This window comes from Hordeum vulgare, chromosome 1H, assembly GCF_904849725.1.
Source record: "Hordeum vulgare subsp. vulgare chromosome 1H, MorexV3_pseudomolecules_assembly, whole genome shotgun sequence".
NCBI classification, from domain to species: domain Eukaryota; kingdom Viridiplantae; phylum Streptophyta; class Magnoliopsida; order Poales; family Poaceae; genus Hordeum; species Hordeum vulgare.
Genome location: NC_058518.1, coordinates 457839474 through 457859509, shown reverse-complemented (window position 1 = coordinate 457859509; position 20036 = coordinate 457839474). Strand labels below are relative to the sequence as shown.

General features: G+C 40.8%; 1 protein-coding gene across 1 annotated transcript; it reads right to left on the bottom strand.

Annotated features, from left to right (window-relative positions):
• Nucleotides 1-7127: 7127 nt before the first annotated feature.
• LOC123400624 lies at nt 7128-8652 on the bottom strand. The gene is made up of 2 exons (XM_045094657.1): nt 7408-8652; nt 7128-7222 (listed from the first exon to the last, which is right to left on the bottom strand). The coding sequence occupies exons 1-2, from the start codon at nt 8531-8533 to the stop codon at nt 7128-7130; spliced, it is 1221 nt and encodes a 406-aa protein (XP_044950592.1). The 5' UTR covers nt 8534-8652.
• Nucleotides 8653-20036: the final 11384 nt, after the last annotated feature.

The following is a 20036-nucleotide window of genomic DNA, read 5'->3' as shown; positions in this document are numbered from 1 at the left end:
TAACTGATCCGCATATTACATCTCAACAGAAAACAAACGCACGCGTTAATATCCCTATACATATATTTCATCAGTATCGAGATGATATTTTGAACCTAGCTTGTTGCAAATAGAATCTTAACGTATATCTATAAGAATAGTCGAATACACCATCAGTAACTTAAACGAACATCCTTTAATCAGTACCTCCGTCTGTTATGAGTTCATGGGTAATAGCAGTAAACGGGAATATTTAGTCTACTCACATAATTCAAAGGCTTACAGATTCCTGTTTTTACCCTATAACCCATCGCGAAACGCACCTGCAAAATTAATTGTTAGTTAACTTGTCAAAGGGATTGTATTTGAGGATTCCTAAAATATTTTAGGCTTTTTAGCAACCACAAAGATCTCACTTAATAGTTAATACTGATAATGTCACCTCATTGTCCTTGTTTGAAAATCTCCAGATTTCATGGCTATTAAAATTCCAATTGTTAATGTTTAGTGAAACCCAGAGAGAATACTAAAAGTGGTATATTTGCATGACATTTCTCAAATAATGGATGTAGTGGTAACCTATTTTTACTTGCTTGTTGGATAGAATTATTTATCGAATTAATTAGTTAATCTATTATTATTCATAGATATCATATCATCTATGTTTCGCTTTCATGTCACAAGAACTGATGGGATTCTGGCAAATTTGCGAACAAAAGATTTTTTGCTAAATGTTTCTCAGGCTCTGCTACTGGTGTTCACTCACTTTGCTGACAAACATGTAGTAGTACAAACAGGAAATTTCAGATTGTCCATTTTTATTTTGAATGGTAGCTTCAATCATCAAGAATTCTGATTGCCATCTTCAGATTGCCCACCAGGCTTAAGTACAGCGTGTATCTAAGCCATATGGTTATATGCACGTCTTAGGATATATTTTTCAATTCTGCAGGTCTGATGTAAATTACATCACAAGTACTTAGCTTCTTGCTTACCCTCCAGTCCTGACTATATAGGATAATTTTGTACTTGATCTATCTTTTACTTTGTTTTATTAAAAAGTAAATATAGTTTAATGAACCATTTTATTTTTTATTTGGTTGGCACTACTGAGATATCTGCTTTCTTGCATATGCGAGCATTTGATATCGTGAGATCGTAAGATCAATATTATGGACTATTTATGTGTTAGTATTCTGGGGTTCCTTGCTAGCTAATACCCATGCATTACATATTTATCGCTCTTTGATAGTTACAAGGGTTATTGACATGAAATGGTCTCGTATGCTTCATATAATATACACACTGTAAGTTCTTTGTTTATATGCCTATGGTTTTTGCCACCTTGGAACCATACGTGTGTGCACGTACGATGGAGCTATGTAGAAATAGTTGTTTCAACAATGGTAAGGTACAACTGCGCAGCAATTCGCGGCTTTCCTTCTAGTTACTAGGATCCCAATATCACATTTGCTGCAACATGCCCATAATCAGCTCATTTGTATGGGGCAAAAACCTGATAACACTATCACTATGCAAGGTTCTGAAGGAGCTAATAGCTAGAACATAGATCAAATAATGGTTGTAAACTAACAACACATAAGATATCGAATAGGATTTGCCCAGAAAACATTTGAAAACAAAAATATGTACACTAAAATGAAATAAAATGCATAAGAGGAATAAGAATCAATCTGTTGCTTTTGTTTTGTGAAACATTGTCATACCTGCATGTGTTTTTTTCTATCTAAAAAAAAACGGATTGCTATCCTACTACTGCAAAAACCGAAAAATGTTTATCTGGTAGAACATATTAGTAAGAAGGAAAAGTATTAAAATCAACCGGATGATTTCTCTCCCTCGCAAGCCGCTTTCTCCGTGCGACACGTACCTGTGGGTAGACCACATCTTTCCCCTCCATGCGACCAACCTTATCTCTTTCGCGTGACAGACGCCCTCCTCAGCTCGTTCTTTCTTCCTCGCATTTCCCCTTCCCAATTTATTTCTTCGACGCTCTGCCTCATGCCATGGTTGCGCCTTCTTCTCTCTTCCTGCCCTCTCCCTCCGGATCCCACGAAGGTGTGTTACTGTTGCAAAGTGGCACCGCAGCGCTGCAGCGACGAACGCGGTGACGGCAAGCTTTTTGCTGAGAAGAGCACGCCATCGGGGTTCGCAACAACCATGGTGCTCCAACCCACCTCGCCGCAGCAGTCGCCATTCACTGCATCGTCGTTGTTGCGCGCTGCAGCTCCAGTGAAGCATTACCTGAGCTGTGACAGGCCGTCGGTGCTGCGTTGCAGCACCGCCATGTTCGCGCTCCATTGAAGCATCGTTGGAGCTCGCCGGTGCTGCGTTGGAGCCCCCGTCATGCATGAGTTCGTGCTTCAATGGCGCATCATTGGTGCTGCATTGGAACACCGCCACGCTGGCATGACACTGCAATGGAGCATCATCGTAGATGCAACGGGTCACTGCTGAGCACCGTTGCGCCGGTGTGGCGGAGCATCGCCGGAGCTGCGGCTGACACAGCCCCCTAGTAAGAATATGTTTCTTTGCGAGGGTGTTAGCTCACATGCATCAAGAAAGTAACTACTCTCTGTCTCTCTCCCTCCCTCCTCCCCTTAGGTTAAACCTCAGTAAGTCAAAGCCCATCGTTAAATTAAGTATTGATTAAGCCTTTAGATTAAATTAATTCCAGCAAACTTTTTCCAATATGCTAATGATCTGAGCCACATATATATGTTAAGAAATGTCCTATTCAAGAAAATCCTCAAGAGGATAAGCTTACGTAGTACCAACCAAAGGCATGAGTTTGCCAATAGGCAAGCATTTCACATAGTGAAATAAACCTAACAAGGACAAGACCAAGTCATCAACCCCATACCAGCCGAAGGGGTGCGTATGTGTACCTCACCTTAAGAGGTCATCAATCGAGTTGTTTAGAACGATAAACATGAATGAGAGAATGTCATGTGTAATTCTAGCAAAAATATGTAGATTAAATCCCATGCTGCCAACCCCCCCCCCCCTCCCCCCACACACACACGCACACACGCAACAGGCAACACGCACACACACCATGTGCGTTTCAAGTACTTTCGGTCCTTACTCCTCCTACTAATACGTGTTGACCATTTTTCTACTTTTATAATTACTCCCCTAAAAATTAACATTGACATCATTAAAAAGTCTAGAAGTCGCTTGGTGCGTTTCGATTGCTAGCCGTGAGCTATTCTATGAGCGACACATGTGTCTACTTTTTTATCTAATTAATTTAATTTAGGATATTTTTTAACGTAGTTCACTTTCAGTTTTGTAGTGCTTTTATATCATTAAAAAATAGCACACTATAATGTGTAAGGTATTGCCTTGCTAAATAAATCAGTGTACATTTGCAACACATGTGCCCAGCTTTTTCTCTGGTTCTGATTTTTTTCACAGTTTATCCCTAATTTTGTAGTGTGTTTAGACCACTGAAAAAAGCATCATATAGCTTTCTAAGCAGTGCCACAGTGAATAAATTAATGTGTAATGTTTTGCAAATTGGTTTATACTAGACTAGATGTTTCTTATGGACTTCGAAAACTGTGCAGTCCCACCCAATCAAAAGCTACTAAGCTAGGAGCCACCAGGTGCGTTTCAAGTGCTTTGGGTCCTTACTCCTCCAACTGGCACATGTTGATCATTTTTCCTCAACTTTCGTGAAAAATAATTAGACCCCTAAAAATTAACGTTGAAACCATTAAAAAGTCTAGAAGTCGCTTGGTGCATTTCGATTGCTAGCAATGAGCTATTCTATGAGCGACACATCTGTCCACTTTTTTCTCTAATTTAATTTTGGATTTTTTAACGTAGTCCACTTTGCAGTTTTGTAGTGCATTTAGATCTTTACAAAATAGCATGCTATAATATGTAGAGTATTGCCTCGCTAAATAAATCAGTGTACATTAGTGACATGTGTGTCTACCTTTTCCTTTGGTTTGGTATTTTTCACCCAGTTTATTCCTGATTTTGTAGTGTGTTCAGACCACTGAAAATACGTTCTTATAGCTTTCTGAGCAGTGCCTCACTAAATAAATCAATGTGTAATGTTTTGCAATCACGTATTTTAGAGATGGCATTATTTTGCAATAACGCACTAATTTTTTTCAAATTGGTTTATACTAGACAAGATGTTTCTCATGGACTCCAGAAACTGCACAGGTCCCACCCTATCGCTTCATCCTCACGCACCGATCTGGTGTAATAGTGTCTTCTTCTCTTCTTCCTTCTCTCGGTGAGGACCACCCTTCCCTATGTATCAAACACATCGAATCCCCATTGGTTGCCGAACGACGCCCCGCCTCTTTCCATGGCTGCAAAACACCGCATGCCCCGACTTTGCCCACTCCACCGCGGGGAGCCTACGGCCGCCAACGTGGATTTCCAGGGATGGGCTACATAGCATCATGGCATCCTCACATCCGTTCTCACCATCACGCTCTCTGTGTCAATGCATCTCCCCCTATCCACGGGATTCAACAGCACAAACTCAGCAACCACGTCGTTCTTCACTACCCGGCACAACTCCGTCGACCGTCGCCGATTTTGCCTACCTCGTCAACCTTAATTACCTCGGTCATCTCCGAGACTCCCCGGTTGCAACGCCTTGCCTCGACCGTTTCCACCTTGCCGACCGCCTCCACTACATTCGCCAACCTAATTACCTCGGTCGTCTCCTAGACCCCCAACCGCAGCGCCTTGCCTCGACCACTTCCACCTTGCGGACCGCCTCCGCTACATCGTGGCGATCACGACCCCGATTTCAACTCCGGTAACCTCTTCCCGCCTATTCGACCAAATGCAATTTTCTTTCTCGCTGTGACATGTGACTCTACTTCCTATGTGTTTTGTGAAAGTATTGTTTGGTCAGTTTCAGAGACTGCAATTTTTCAAATTTTGTAGGACATACATTTAAATACAATGCTTTTGCAAGGAAGAAGGCATGCACACATGTCGAATTTGATGCTTATCACTTGTGGACTGAGTACTGATAGTTTATAGTTAGCATACAAAGGTTGCTTGGCTAACATAATAGTTTTATCATCGAAAATGGTTATCAAATATTGCACCAATGAATGTCCATGAGCAAACTTTCTTAATAGTGCTTGCGGTATTAGAAGATTGTGTGGTAATTATATTTGATTAATGCTTCGATCTATTCAAAAGATCTGCATTTGTGTGTTTGATTGGTAATAGCAGATTTTGCTCAAGATATAAAGAACTAAAAAAATTATATTTTGTGAACACCTATTTTTATGGCCATCTCATGTTTATCTCTTTCTAAGATCAAGTACGAGTATGAGGCGTGGTTATTCATTTATGTGCACATTTAGGATACTATTTGAGTAAGTTGAGGATTTCAGTCTACATATGAGCTCACACCTTCTACAAAGTGAAGACTCAGATATATCAGGCTAATGGTTTTGCTTCTGTTCGATGTTTATCAATTTTTAATATTAAGTACAAGTATGAGATGAGGATATTCATCTATGTGCACACTTAGGCTACTATTTGAGAAAGTTGAAGATTTCAATCTACATATTACACCTCCTACAAACTGAACACACAAATAAATGCGGCTAATAGTTTTGCTTCTATTGTCTGTTTGTAGCTCTAACTAAATAAACATGTATTTTTTATTAGCTTATATATGCCGTGCTAGCAATTTACCTCCGAGTTAACATCCGAGTAAATAATGTAATCGACCTAGCAATTTGTACTTTTTTCGACAGTTTGTAATCTTCTCACACTACTTGGTAAAACTGAATAACAACAAATACACACGAGGAACCAACAAATTAAGTTGCAATTTAGCCAACAATAGACTCATACATGGGTGCGGCATGGCGCCATTCCTTCCGCCTGGTAGTCCTACTCATTTGTGCAAAATTTGAGTCAACAACAGATGTATCATCCATCTAAACATTGACCAATAGTATAAATAGGGCACACCAGCAATAGTGGAGAACCACTAGACTGAGCCAAGAAGCTAGGAGAGGAACAGGCGTACCGTAAGTCACAACATGCAAACAAGCTTCAGTAGCCCTTAAACTAAGAGAACATAGGATATGGGAGTTAACCGAATAGGATCTGGTCTTATCAGATTTATAGAGGGGGTAATTTATAAAACAAAGTAAGAAATGGCGGCATCTGTTCTTGCCAGATTGAGGTTTTTGAACATGGTCCCTTCTACGTCTGCTTTTCACATAAGATGTAAGAAGGTAATATAGGTTCCGCAGAAGCCCATGCAAGATACTCCTGCAAGAACGAATGGGTATTCAGTAGAGGCATTCTTTATGCTTCCATGATGATTACATATATTTTGTTCATATATATTGTCTACAGCATTTCAGGGTAGCAAACTTTCTCGCTCTAAAAGACCGAATTTCTCTTCGACACATATATCCTTTATGCAAAACAAATAAGAGGGCAAAAAAAGTGATCAATCAACAACAGCTTAAACTTAAACCATTGAACATACTAGTATATATTCATCGTGTTCACGAAGCAGCCTACTCCGTTATTGATTAAATTGCGCTGGAAAGACATCGACATCAGTAGACAAGTTGGCTATCAGTTGTAATGGTATCATAGCTCGGAGGCTCATTAGTACTTCCTCCGTTCCTAAATAATTGTATTTGGAGAGAACTAGTCTAGTTTTCTCCAACTACAATTATTTTGATACAAAGGGAGAACATTACTGTGTGATCCATTCACAAGAGTATGCAGCTGCTAGCACTATTTAAAATTTTAAATATGCTACTTTGTGTGGAGAGAAATGTATAATTATGCATAAAACTTTCAGCCAATTTGTTTTACATAAAAGACAACTTTCCCCAGCTTAAATGGAATCAGGGTTTGAACATTGAACAACAAAAACATCCATAGCATGGCTAACAAAAATAGAGAATTAACAAGACATGATAACACAAGTCTAGCATCACCCATCAAACTCACACCAGTATCCCATCTAACTTTGAAAACCAACGAAAGACAAGCACCAAAACAGCAAACTGAATTTCAATGCTTGAGACTTTTGCTTCCTCGTTGCTATGTCAAGCTTCACTTGATGCTTCAGCCACAATTCCAGACGCCAACTCTTCAATTTAAACTTCTTCAATGCTTGAGACTTCTGCTTCCTCATTGCCATGCCCAGGTTCTTCATCACTTGATGCTTCAGCCAGAACACCACCAGCCGCCGCTGAAGAAAGAAACAATCATGGAAGAACAAGCAGTCAGTATGCTGAGAAAGCATCATAGTGTCTGCTGATTACACATTCACTATTTTTATTTGTGCCACCTGCGACTGAAATATATTACAAGTAATTAACATCTATTCCCAAATCACAACTATATATAAAAAAAGATGTTAATTAAGGTACATACCTGGAGGATGGTAGAAGCTGACGTAGGGAAAGAGGGTCCATCTGACATGTGGATGTTGATCCAGCTTGCTTGAGAGCATCTTCAAGCTTAGTGACTTGAGATCAATTTCGTAGGTGCCGAGACTTGTGGTTACAAAAATGATGTCAGTACCCTCGACGGAGCCAACCAACTCTGGTGATACTGTGAAATCACTAGCGGGAAGAATAGTCTGGAGGTCGATGTCTCTCGGTTGTGTCCAGGACACACCTCCATCGGGATCCACCTCCCTCCACCAGATGGAGAGGCAGAAAAAGAAGAGGTGTGCAATCCCCAGCCTGCCGTCTTCCCCCACCATGAGGATAGGACTGTTGCTGGCATCCTCCATCTCTTCCGGATGATGAATCTCTGACAGACAAGAGGTTCCAAAGTTGTATTCGAGAATACTGCAATCTTCAACATCCTGGTCCCGGAACAGGAGGAAATAGAGCGCGTCTCCTGCGAGTACACTAGGCGTGCAGAAACAGATTTCATCTTCATCCTCAAACATACCAATGTCGGTGACGGCCGGAGAGCTCCAACTAGCCGTCTCCGATGAGTAGACGGACGCCGTAGCAACCTGCTCTTCCTGGTGAAGGATGACGAAAACAACGCGGACTGGACCCGATTGGCAGTCACCGTGGCGGCAGTTGTCCGCAGCACAGAGCACCGAGGCAGACCAGCTTCCCGTTGCCGACATTTCGTTTTCGAGGCTGCCAAACACCGTTTGTCTGCCCGTGATGGGGTCCCAGACGACCAGCCTTGCCATATTCGCATCCTCATCCAAGTACCGAAGGAGGACCCGGCCGTGGCGACAATCTTCCACGGAATAGTGGTGCTGGGGGTCGAGGTCACGCGCGAGGAAATCCGTGGTAGGCCATAATTCGGCGCAGGGTTCCGGCCAGTTTTGGAAGAAGCCAAGCATGGGAGGTGTTTGGTGGAAGTCGCCGTAGCGGCGACGGAAGCCGTCGCCGGCGAGGAGGCCGCGCCATGGCTTGCAGACGAGGGAGGAGCGGAGAAGATTACCAGGCTCGTCCTTAGGGAGGCGGATGAGGATCTCCTCCACGAGCTCCTCCATCTCGCCAAGCTCCCGCACAAGCACCGCCGCCATCGTCGCTTGTGTTGTGCCTGCGGCCGCCGAATTGGGTGCTAGGGTTTGGAGTCGGGAGAGGACGAGTAGGACTGAGGGGAAATTTCAGACTATCTGTCTGCCGCCCCACCTACTCTTTTTCTTTTCTTAGGGTGCCCCATCTACTCTTACTATTTTCCGTTTCACAAAACAGTCCTTGAAAAGCTAAAATATCAACCGATATGCAACTCAATTGAGATAGTTTCTTTCTTTTAGCTGTCAAAATGGAATAGAATAGAGCCATCTCAGGATGTACAGAAACCTGTTACTAAGATCGATAAAAAAAGTTTATCCTCTGACTCCCCCCTTCTGAAAATTTCATTTCATGTCGCGTAATTTGTTAGGAACACATGCCAAAGGGGGTTAAACGAGGAATTTTTGGATGATTTTTTCAAAGTTTGGATGATTTTACCCATCGCCTACCAGATCCCGCGCGTCGACACGCACTTCAAATTCACATGCATGCAATGACCTACCGCATCCCGCGCATGTTACCTTATATCCATATCTTTGTATGTCGCACTAGTTAGCCCGTGTAGGCCATCGCTCATTCCAAAACGAAAAGGATCCTTTAAAGCTTACTAATTCGTCACGATGCGTGTTGCCACCCGGTATATTTTTATGATACAGTGGTAGAAATTTTCATAAATACAGAATCACAAAACATGTTGATTAAATTTGTCCACCACTAACGAATACATCGTTTCTTTTTTTTTTTTCACAAATACGCAAAGCTTGTGTATTGTTCATTGATAGGTAGAAAGAGTATGTACACACAAGGTTGGCACACGAGTGCAACAACCTGAGAAGAACAAGAGGAGATGCTTATCCCCAAGACAGAAAGAAAAAAAACATGAAGCTAGTTCAGGGCATCCACAATGTAGTGTTTTGCTGCCTCTAAAGACCGCCTCTAAGACTTTAAAGCAGGCACCATACACTGCACATCCAGCCTCTAAGCTAAAAAATGTTGGAGTCGCCTCCATGCTAAGAGGCTGCCTCCAAGCTTCTTCTTTGATTTAAATAATATAGTGGCTCTACTTGTCATTCCCGTGGCCCCGGAGCTCATCTAGGTGAGTTTATGAGAGAAAGAAATATATTATATTACATCTGGGGTAAATGCTTAGAGGCTGCAGCATCTTTATACATTGTGGTGTTTTGAGCAAAGTTTAGAGGCAAGCATGTAAGTCCCGCATTAGAGGCACGACTGTTAGACTTAAACACAAGCTGTGCACGGAATGTGCATGTGATAAGTAGGAATAGGAATCCATGTATGAGTTTGTCGGACTGATGGATATACACGTATTCGAGTAGGACAAGAGCTGGTACCCGAGTAGTGCTTTAATTGCTAGCTTGTTCTATTTATATGTGCGTAACCTGCCTATCGTGAGTTCAGATCAATACAAAGTGATTAACGGAACACTAGTGGGGATAGGGCCTATAGCCCCGGCCCGTAAGGGGCTTTAGTCCCGCTTCACCAACTGGAACTAAAGGGGCGGGACTAAAGGCCTAACCTTTAGTCCCGGCCCTGTTCCAAGCCGGGACCAAAGGTGTTTCACGTGGGCGTCTCGGAGCGCCCTTAGGGGCAGACCCTTTAGTCTCGGGTCTTAACACGGACCGGGACTAAAGAGTTTCAGATTTTGTTTATTTTTGGGTTTTAGGATTTTAGGGTTTAGGTGTTCGGGAGATTAACGTGATGCCTCGTTTGGTGTTCGGGAATTAGTTTTGATATAATTCTAAATAGAAATAATTATGCATATATATATAAGATTAACTTATCTTACAAGCGAGCATATATATACAATTATATGGAGATCTGAATTATCGGGACTAGAGCCCGTCTATTCGATTACATGGACCAACATCAGTAATGGCCCCTAGCTACACTAAATCGTCATTTGTCATCTATGGCTTCCGTCCTCAGAAAGGTCGCAAGCTCCTCTGCAACAGCAATCGCGCATTGCTCTGGTAGGGACTTCTCCCTCATGGCCGTGTACTATATAAGAAGAGGAGATGAATATGAATATCAATCATGATAACAAAGAATGACGGGTAAAAATAGAGGTGTGAATGTTCATTGCTTACGTCGTATCTGTGATCCTTGTGCTGAGAGGTAAACGTGCGAATGGTCTCGCAAACATAGTATCCGCATAGATGCGTTCCCCGTGGCTGCTGGTCGCACTTTACGAGAATAGAATATATATAATCAAAATAATAATCTAGCATCATAAATGTATTGAAAATAGAAGTATATCATACTACTACTTACCCGAGCCGCTCTAAAGGTCAGCTTCTCAGGCTCGATACCGGGAGTCACGCACTTGAACTGCTTCCAAACCCTGCCCGACAAGGAAAATGATTTGCTAAGTTTTTCATTAATTGATATATCAGAAAATCATCGAAAGAGACCGATAGAGCGCAAGAATGATTGAAATTACCCTTGGAGCATGTCCTGCAGGCTTTGGAACTGTTCCAAGGGTCTCGATAATGGGTCGAAGGCATCAACTCTTCCCTTATCAATTTGAATGTCCAACAGAATCCAATGGAAGCTGCACATGTATGTATGTGTATATATATATATATGTGTGTGTGTGTGTGTGTGTGTGTGTGTGAGTAACTTATCAATTACACTTATAAGTGAATGGACACAATAGAGTAAAGACCCTCACCTGAAGTTGTATGGAAACAGTATGTGGTCACAGAAATTTTGATCTGTTAGAAACCTTAGAAGGTTTTCCTCCGTCTCCTTGGGTTTATCAGTTAGCGTCGCTATATGTATTTTATCTGGGTCAATAAACCCAATATTTAGGATGTTCCTATTTTTACAATCCAGAATCTTCATTCTGCATAATAGAGTACAAGTTATATGTAGACAATGAATTGAAATAACTAAACAAGTTATATGTATACAACGAATTGAAAAACTTATAGACAATAGCAACTCATAAGCGATTTGTCGAGGGCGTCGGCATTTTACATCTGGAAGAGTTCATCAAAGTCGATATGGATTTCTTCGGGGTGGCTGTAGTACTCCCGTGGGACACTCACCATGATCATCGTTCTCCCATTCTTTGATTCACTTAAGTACCATGTATGCAAGTAACGCATATTTGTTGGGAGATCATCTTTGCTGACCAAAGGCGCTCCCATGACAAACTGTGGCTTAGGGGCTACCACAGCCTTGGGTAACCTGTCGTCTTGGGAAGCCAGAATGTCTTCAACCGGGATACCCCATTCATCCGCCCACTTCTTTGCTAATTCCAAATCTTGCCCCTGCACCGGAGGGGGGACATTCTCGGGTAACACCCTGAGGGGTGGGATCGACTATTTGGCCTGTTGTCCAAGCTGAGGAACGTCTGATCTTTTTTTGCTTGTAGTTGAACTTGATTTGCTCCCACTTGCACTTGCACGTGATCTGCTCTTTTTCACTTCCTTCTGCAATGTGCGTGTATAGTCATCAGGCTTATGGTGTAAGTCATACTGTGATGGAAGGTTTGTGAAGTATTTTGCAAATGCTATTTGCTTCTCGGTGTATTCCGGGCGGGGCTTGGGTTCCTTCTTTTTCATCTGCGCATCATGATGTTCCTTTGCTATCCTGGCGTTTTCCTCGGCGGTACGATCATAAGGTCTGATAGGAATATTAGCATGAGGTACCTTTGGGAGGGGCAACAGTTTGCGCTTTGGGGGGCTCCGTCGCTTAGAAATCATCGGCGGAGCGTTCTTGCTGGCACGCTTCCGCTTAGTATCCGGAGCGGGCGACGGCGGAGACGGACGACCCAAGTCCGGCGGCGGTGATCGAGATGGACTCGTGTTGTGCTGGCCGACGTCATGTGGAGGCCTTGGAGGTGATGGTGGTGTAGGTGACCTGCGACGACTCGGAGGCGGTGTTGTCCTTGGGGCCGATCCTGGAAGCTTGATGTAGTTCTTGTCCCATAGGATGACTCCACCCAGTACTTCTCCGAGTGTCCTCTCATCTTCGGGTCCAACTATGTCGAGCTCCATATCATGAAAACCGCCATGATTTCATCCACCCCGACTTTAGCAAAGCCAGCTAGAATCTCACGGCCATGCGAGCGTGCATCAGGGCCAGAAGGTAAAGCTTGTCCGACGGCCACCTTCATGGATATGTTCTTGAATTTCTGATGGAGTTCACATGATGTTGACTCCTTGATTCCATCCACGGGATAGCCGGGACCGCCCTCTATCATTCTTCATGCATCGTCGGGCGGGGCCTCAGATTCAGCCACGCTGCTTTTCCGCTTAGATGGGGCGCCGGTAATATCGAGTGCAGGATCTTCCTAGCGCGCTACTCCTCTAAGCTCATCAATCTGCTTCTGTTGCTCGTTAATCCTGGCAAGCAACTGGTTGAACTTGTCATTCTCCTCATCCTGCTGCCGCTTCTTTGCTCTCGCTCGGCTTCTGTAAGTTTCTTGGTCTCTGGCAAACCCAAGCCACCACGGGTAAGAAGGACCGAAGCCTCGCGTTCGTCCTCCATGTTCGTCATTGCCGAGGACCAGTGTGAGCAAATCTTTCTCTCTATCTGCAGTGAACTGTCTTTTTCCCTCCTTAATTTCTTTCACTATCTTTTTCCAATTCTCCCTGGGTATCCTAAGACCGTCACTGCAGATGAGGTCCCCTGTTTCTTCATCGTACGAACCACCATGCGCAAGGAACCAATTTCTTGCTCTCAATTCCCACTCATCACGGAGTGGTTCAGGTATGATGCCTTTAGCTAGCAGATCTTGCTCTTTTTTATCCCACTTTGGCATGGCAGTCTCATAGCCCCCTGGCCCCAGCTTGTGGTGATATTTCTTCTTGTCGGCATTTTTCTTGTTCTTTTCTGATAATGCCTGGGCATCTTCTGACTCCTTGTACTCTTGAAATGCCTTCCAGTGATTCGCCTGCTTGGCTAGATACCCCTCGAATACTCGCACTTTCTTTGTCTTCAGATAGTTTTTCCATAGCTTCTTCTTCCAGCTACGGAACAGTTCGACCATCTTCTTTAGAGTCCACTGCTTGACTTTGGCCCTCAGTTTTTTTGCGGCGTCTTCATTCTCACATTCTGGCAGGTTGAAATGTGACATGAGATCATTCCAAAGATTATCTTTGTACCTTTCGGCGACATAGTCACTATCGGCTGCCCCTTTGCGCTTGTTCCACTCCCGAACGCTGATCGGGACGTGATCCCTAACGAGAACTCCGCATTGCTTCTTGAATGTGTCAGCATCATTCTTAGAAGCTTGGGTTCCCCCGTAGGCAATATCACCTCAAAGGTGTAATGCGTCCGTGCATCCAACTTTCTAGTCGGGCCTCGTTTCGTAGCTTTGCTCGATGTGGAGGCCTAAGAGGGAGAAACATTTGTCAAATGAATGTATATGTATACAATATAGAGCTATCTCCAATATTTTTCACATATTACAAGTGATTGTCGAACTTCATATGTATACCTCGCCGGACTTTATTATTTCTCCACCGGCTTCTCCATCAGTGGAGCTATCACCTTCTCCGTCATTGGACCTATCTCCTGCCCCATCGGCTTCATCTTCGTGTCGGTCGACCTCCATTCCATATCCGGAGGGGTTTAGATATGACGACGGAGATTCAGCTGGTTCAACATCGGGGCCGTCTTTGATTATATCTTTGAGAAGTTCTTCCTCTTCGAGGTTCCTGATATGTGGATCCATAGTTCTACAAAAAACGGACATTTGATTAACTAATAAACTAAAAAACTATATAAGAGGGGTTGGAAACTTCGAAGTGTCGTTTTATATAGGAGGACCTTTAGTCCCGGGTCTTGGCTAGAATCTAAACTCTAAAATATGTCTAACGGATTCTCTTAACCTTTAAGGATTTAACAAAATGGTGACATTCTAGATGTGTAGAAAATGATCCTATTTTTTCTGATCTCATCTACCCTTCTATATGTCACATTGTCTAGTGTCAAAGGACTTTGTTGAACTTTGTACCAAAAAAGAATTATTCTATCAGGAACTCCGTTCCAAAACAACTTTAGTCCCGGGTCGTGGCTTCACCCGGGACTCCTAGATTTCTGCATAGTATTCAAAGTAGGAGTACTTTTCCAATTTGAGCATTCAATAAGCAAAACCAAATCGTAAAATAAAGTAGTATTCAAATTAGCATGCATTCAATTATAAGCAAAACTACATCATCTCTTTTGTCCGTACATCGTCGAATATTATCACTAATACTCCTCGAATACTATCATACATATAGCATCACTGATACAGCTAGAACCGTAGCGCCCGACGGGTATCGTCGCGGGCGGTGGACACCCAAAGAGAAGGAACCATCACAGGATCATAGCTCCACTGAGATCCCTGAAGAACCTGCCAGGTATGCTCGAACCTGCCCTCCAACGCAACCATGTAGCGACGGACGTGCTCATCCTCCTCGCTGACACGGTGGCGTACCACCTCCGCGGTGTCCGGAAGCCTCGGCACCGTCACTGGCCCACGCGACCGCCACCAAACAAGGATCGGGTCAATAACGGGCTCGCTCCTCACCAACCTACGCCCCCCGGGAAGGTAGCACCTCCTAATACCAGCCGGGCGGAGCCCAGTCCCGGACATGGCCCCTCTGATCAAGCAGGTGTCCTCCGCCGAGTCGACGACGAGGATGCGGGATAGGCATCGTAAACTGAACTAAAAAATAAACTAGTTCTATTAATTTTCTTGCTAAAAATAAACTAATTGTATATATAGTAAAATAAACTATTAACACTTAAGCATATACAATAGCAAAATTAAGCAATAATCTAAGAAACACCAATTAAGCATCTATATACGTAGAAATGTCTTCTTCTTCTTCTTCTTCTTCTTCTTTCTTATTTTCTTCTCCGCTTCTTCTTCAACTTCTCTTCTTCTACTTCTCCTCTTCTTCTATTTTCCTCTTCTTCTCCTCTCCTCCTCTTCTTATTCTCCTTTTTCTTCTTTTCTTCTCCTCCTCTTCTTATTTTCCTTTTTCCTAATCATATTTTCTTATTTTTGTTCATCTTTCTTCTTCTTGTAACCCTAACCTAATTCTAAATATTACTAACCCTAATAATCTAGCACAAACCTAATAACAATAGGAATTAAATGACAAAAAAAAATCTTTTCTTTTCCTTTTTCTTCTTTTCTTCTTCTTTTTCTTCTTTTCTTCTCCTTTTTCTTCTTTTCTTCCCTTTTTCTTCTTTTCTTCTCCTTTTTCTTCTTTTCTTCCATTTTTCTTCTTTTCTTCTCCTTTTTCTTCTTTTCTTCTCCTTTTTCTTCTTTTCTTCTCCTTTTTCTTCTTTTCTTCTCCTTTTTCTTCTTTTTCCCTTTTTCTTCTTTTCTTCTCCTTTTTCTTCTTTTCTTCTCCTTTTTCTTCTTTTCTTCTACAGACCGGAGTGTTGGGGAGGAGGGGGCGGGGGGCTTACCGGCCGGAGGCGTCGACGACGGCGAGGAGGATGGCACGCGGCGGCGAGGAGGACAACAGGCGGCGGCGAGGAGGACGGCGGGCCGCCTGACGGCGTCGTTGTGATGTTCGTCGGTGCCGCGCCGGGCAGGAGAACGAGGAAGAAGAGAGAACAAAATGCGATATGGGTTGGAAATTTTCTAACTCCCGCTTATATAGGTGGATCTTTAGTCCCGGTTCGGGGCTCGAACCGGGACTAAAGATACCCTTTAGTCCCGGGTGGAGCCATGACCCGGGACTAAAGGCCCTTTTTCAGCAGACCAAAAGGCGGGAAGCAGGGGGGCCGTGCCCGGCAGGCGGCAAGCGAGGGGCTTTAGTCCCGGATCGTGGCTCCACCCGGGACTAAAGCCCCTCCGCTGGCTGCACGATAAGTTTAGTCCCACCTCGCCCAGCGAGGGGGACTAACACTAGTTTATAAGCCCCGTCGCAGCATCTCTATCGAGCTCCTCTCTAAAGCAGGGTTACGGGCCTAAACTGACTGTAAATTTAAAAATTGAAACTATATTTAAAATTATGGAGAAAATTAAACCTAAATTCAAAGAGAGGTCACTTTGAATTTAGGTTTAATTTTATCTATAAATTCTCATATAGTTTCAATTTTTTTCTATTTTCAAAATTAAATATTTTGTTATTTTCAATTAAAAACTATGTTTATTAAAATTCTTTTTGCACATTTGACAATTTGACAAAACTATGATAATGAAAATTGTTTGAAATTGAATAAATAATTCCAAACTATTTTCTATTTTCAAAATTAATTATTTTGACTATCCAAACTATTAACTATTTTGTTATTTTCAATTAAAAACTATGTTTATTAAAATTCTTTTTGCATATTTGAAAATTTGACAAAACTATGATAATGAAAAGTGTTTGAAATTGAACAAATAATTCAAAACTATTTTCTATTTTCAAAATTAATTATTTTGACTATACAAACTATTAACTATTTTGTTACTTTCAATTAAAAACTAAGTTTATTCAAATTCTTTTTGCATATTTGAGAATTTGACAAAACTATGATAATGAAAAGTGTTTGAAATTGAATAAATAATTCAAAACTATTTTGCATTTTCAAAATTAATTATTTTGACTATCTAAACTATTAACTATTTTGTTATTTTCAATTAAAAACTATGTTTATTAAAATTCTTTTTTGCAAATTTGAGAAATTGACAAAACTATGAAAATGAAAAGTGTTTGAAATTGAATAAATAATTCAAAACTATTTTCTATTTTAAAAATTAATTATTTTGACTATCCAAACTATTAACTATTTTGTTATTTTCAATTTAAAACTATGTTTATTGAAATTCTTTTTGCATATTTGAGAATTTGACAAAACTATGATAATGAAAAGTGTTTGAAATTGAATAAATAATTCAAAACTATTTTCTATTTTCAAAATTAATTATTTTGACTATACAAACTATTAACTATTTTGTTACTTTCAATTAAAAACTAAGTTTATTAAAATTCTTTTTGCATATTTGAGAATTTGACAAAACTATGATAATGAAAAGTGTTTGAAATTGAATAAATAATTCAAAACTATTTTGCATTTTCGAAATTAATTATTTTGACTATCTAAACTATTAACTATTTTGTTATTTTCAATTAAAAACTATGTTTATTAAAATTCTTTTTTGCAAATTTGAGAATTTGACAAAACTATGAAAATGAAAAGTGTTTGAAATTTAATAAAAAATTCAAAACTATTTTCTATTTTAAAAATTAATTATTTGACTATCCAAACTATTAACTATTTTGTTATTTTCAATTAAAAACTATGTTTATTGAAATTCTTTTTGCATATTTGAGAGTTTGACAAAACTATGATAATGAAAAGTGTTTGAAATTGAATAAATAATTCAAAACTATTTTCTATTTTCAAATCTAATTATTTTGACTATCCAAACTATTAACTATTTTGTTATTTTCAATTAAAAACTATGTTTATTAAAATTCTTTTTGCATATTTGAGAATTTGACAAAACTATGATAATGAAAAGTGTTTGAAATTGAATAAATAATTCAAAACTATTTCCTATTTTCAAAATTAATTATTTTGACTATCCAAACTATTAACTATTTTGTTATTTTCAATTAAAAACTATGTTTATTAAAATTCTTTTTGCATATTTGAGAATTTGACAAAACTATGATAATGAACTCCATACTTTTGTGTGTTCAAAATGCACCATTCAAAGGCACATCACAAAATTTCAACAATTTCTGACTTCATTTGGTATTCTTCGTGCATTTACTTTTTTTTGAGCTAGTTGACCCTGAAATTGAAAAGCACTACAAATGAACTCTGAAAATGTTGAAAGTTGGCATGCTATCATCATTTCACCCACATTGCGTGTGTTAAAAATATGAGAGGGCTACGACAAAAACTGGATGCACTTCGTGTACCAAACGGACAATCTCACGAAGTTTGAGGGTTTCGAACGAGAACTCATCTCTTACAAAGGGATTTCATTTTTATGAACTTATTTGAACTCCATACTTTTTGTGTGTTCAAAATGCACCATTCAAAGGCACATCACAAAATTTCAACAATTTCTGACTTCATTTGGTATTCTTCGTGCATTTACTTTTTTTTTGAGCTAGTTGACCCTGAAATTGAAAAGCACTACAAATGAACTCTAAAAATGTTGAAAGTTGGCATGCTATCATCATTTCACCCACATTGCCTGTGTTAAAAATTTGAGAGGGCTACCACAAAAACTGGAGTAACTTCGTGTACAGAACGGACAATCTCTCTCGAAGTTTCAGGGTTTCGAACGAGAACTCATCTCTTACAAAGGGATTTCATTTTTATGAACTTATTTGAACTCCATACTTTTTGTGTGTTCAAAATGCACCATTCAAAGGCACATCACAAAATTTCAACAATTTCTGACTTCATTTGGTATTCTTCGTGCATTTACTTTTTTTTTGAGCTAGTTGACCCTGAAATTGAAAAGCACTACAAATGAACTCTGAAAATGTTGAAAGTTGCCCTGCTATCATCATTTCACCCACATAGCATGTGTTAAAAAGTTGAGAGGGCTACGACGAAAACTGGATGCACTTCGTGTACAAAACGGACAATCTCTCTCGAAGTATGAGGGTTTCGAACGAGAACTCATCTCTTACAAAGGGATTTCATTTTTTTGAACTTATTTGAACTCCATACTTTTTGTGTGTTCAAAATGCACCATTCAAAGGCACATCACAAAATTTCAACAATTTCTGACTTCATTTGGTATTCTTCGTGCATTTACTTATTTTTTTGAGCTAGTTGACCCTGAAATTGAAAAGCACTACAAATGAACTCTGAAAATGTTGAAAGTTGGCGTGCTATCATCATTTCACCCACATAGCATGTGTTAAAAAGTTGAGAGGGCTACGACAAAAACTGGATGCACTTCGTGTACAAAACGGACAATCTCTCTCGAAGTATCAGGGTTTCAAACGAGAACTCATCTCTTACAAAGGGATTTCATTTTTTTGAACTTATTTGAACTCCATACTTTTTGTGTGTTCAAAATGCACCATTCAAAGGCACATCACAAAATTTCAACAATTTCTGACTTCATTTGGTATTCTTCGTGCATTTACTTATTTTTTTTGAGCTAGTTGACCCCGAAATTGTAAAGCTCTACGAATGAACTCTGAAAATGTTGAAAGTTGTCGGGACCCCGATCCTAGGGCATAGGAATCCAGCCTGTAACACATCGCATCTCTTTGCGGTCTCACGCACGGTTAACTCCACGGCTGCAGCCTTACCTTAGCCGGGACCGTTTGCGTCTTTTGACTCACGTATGCAATAGTGTCGCTAGCATTCCAATGTCAGAGAACCCGGATCGACAAGTCTAGTCACAAACCAAAGTGGCAGTACCGGACAAGGGCAGGAATATATGACCCAACAAAGCATGTGTCGGTCACCAGCGATTGTAGACGAGTCGTAGCAAGCTACAAGGACTCCATTACATAGCGTGACATTTCCCCAAAGGGGACAAACACAGTAGCTAAGAAGGACACA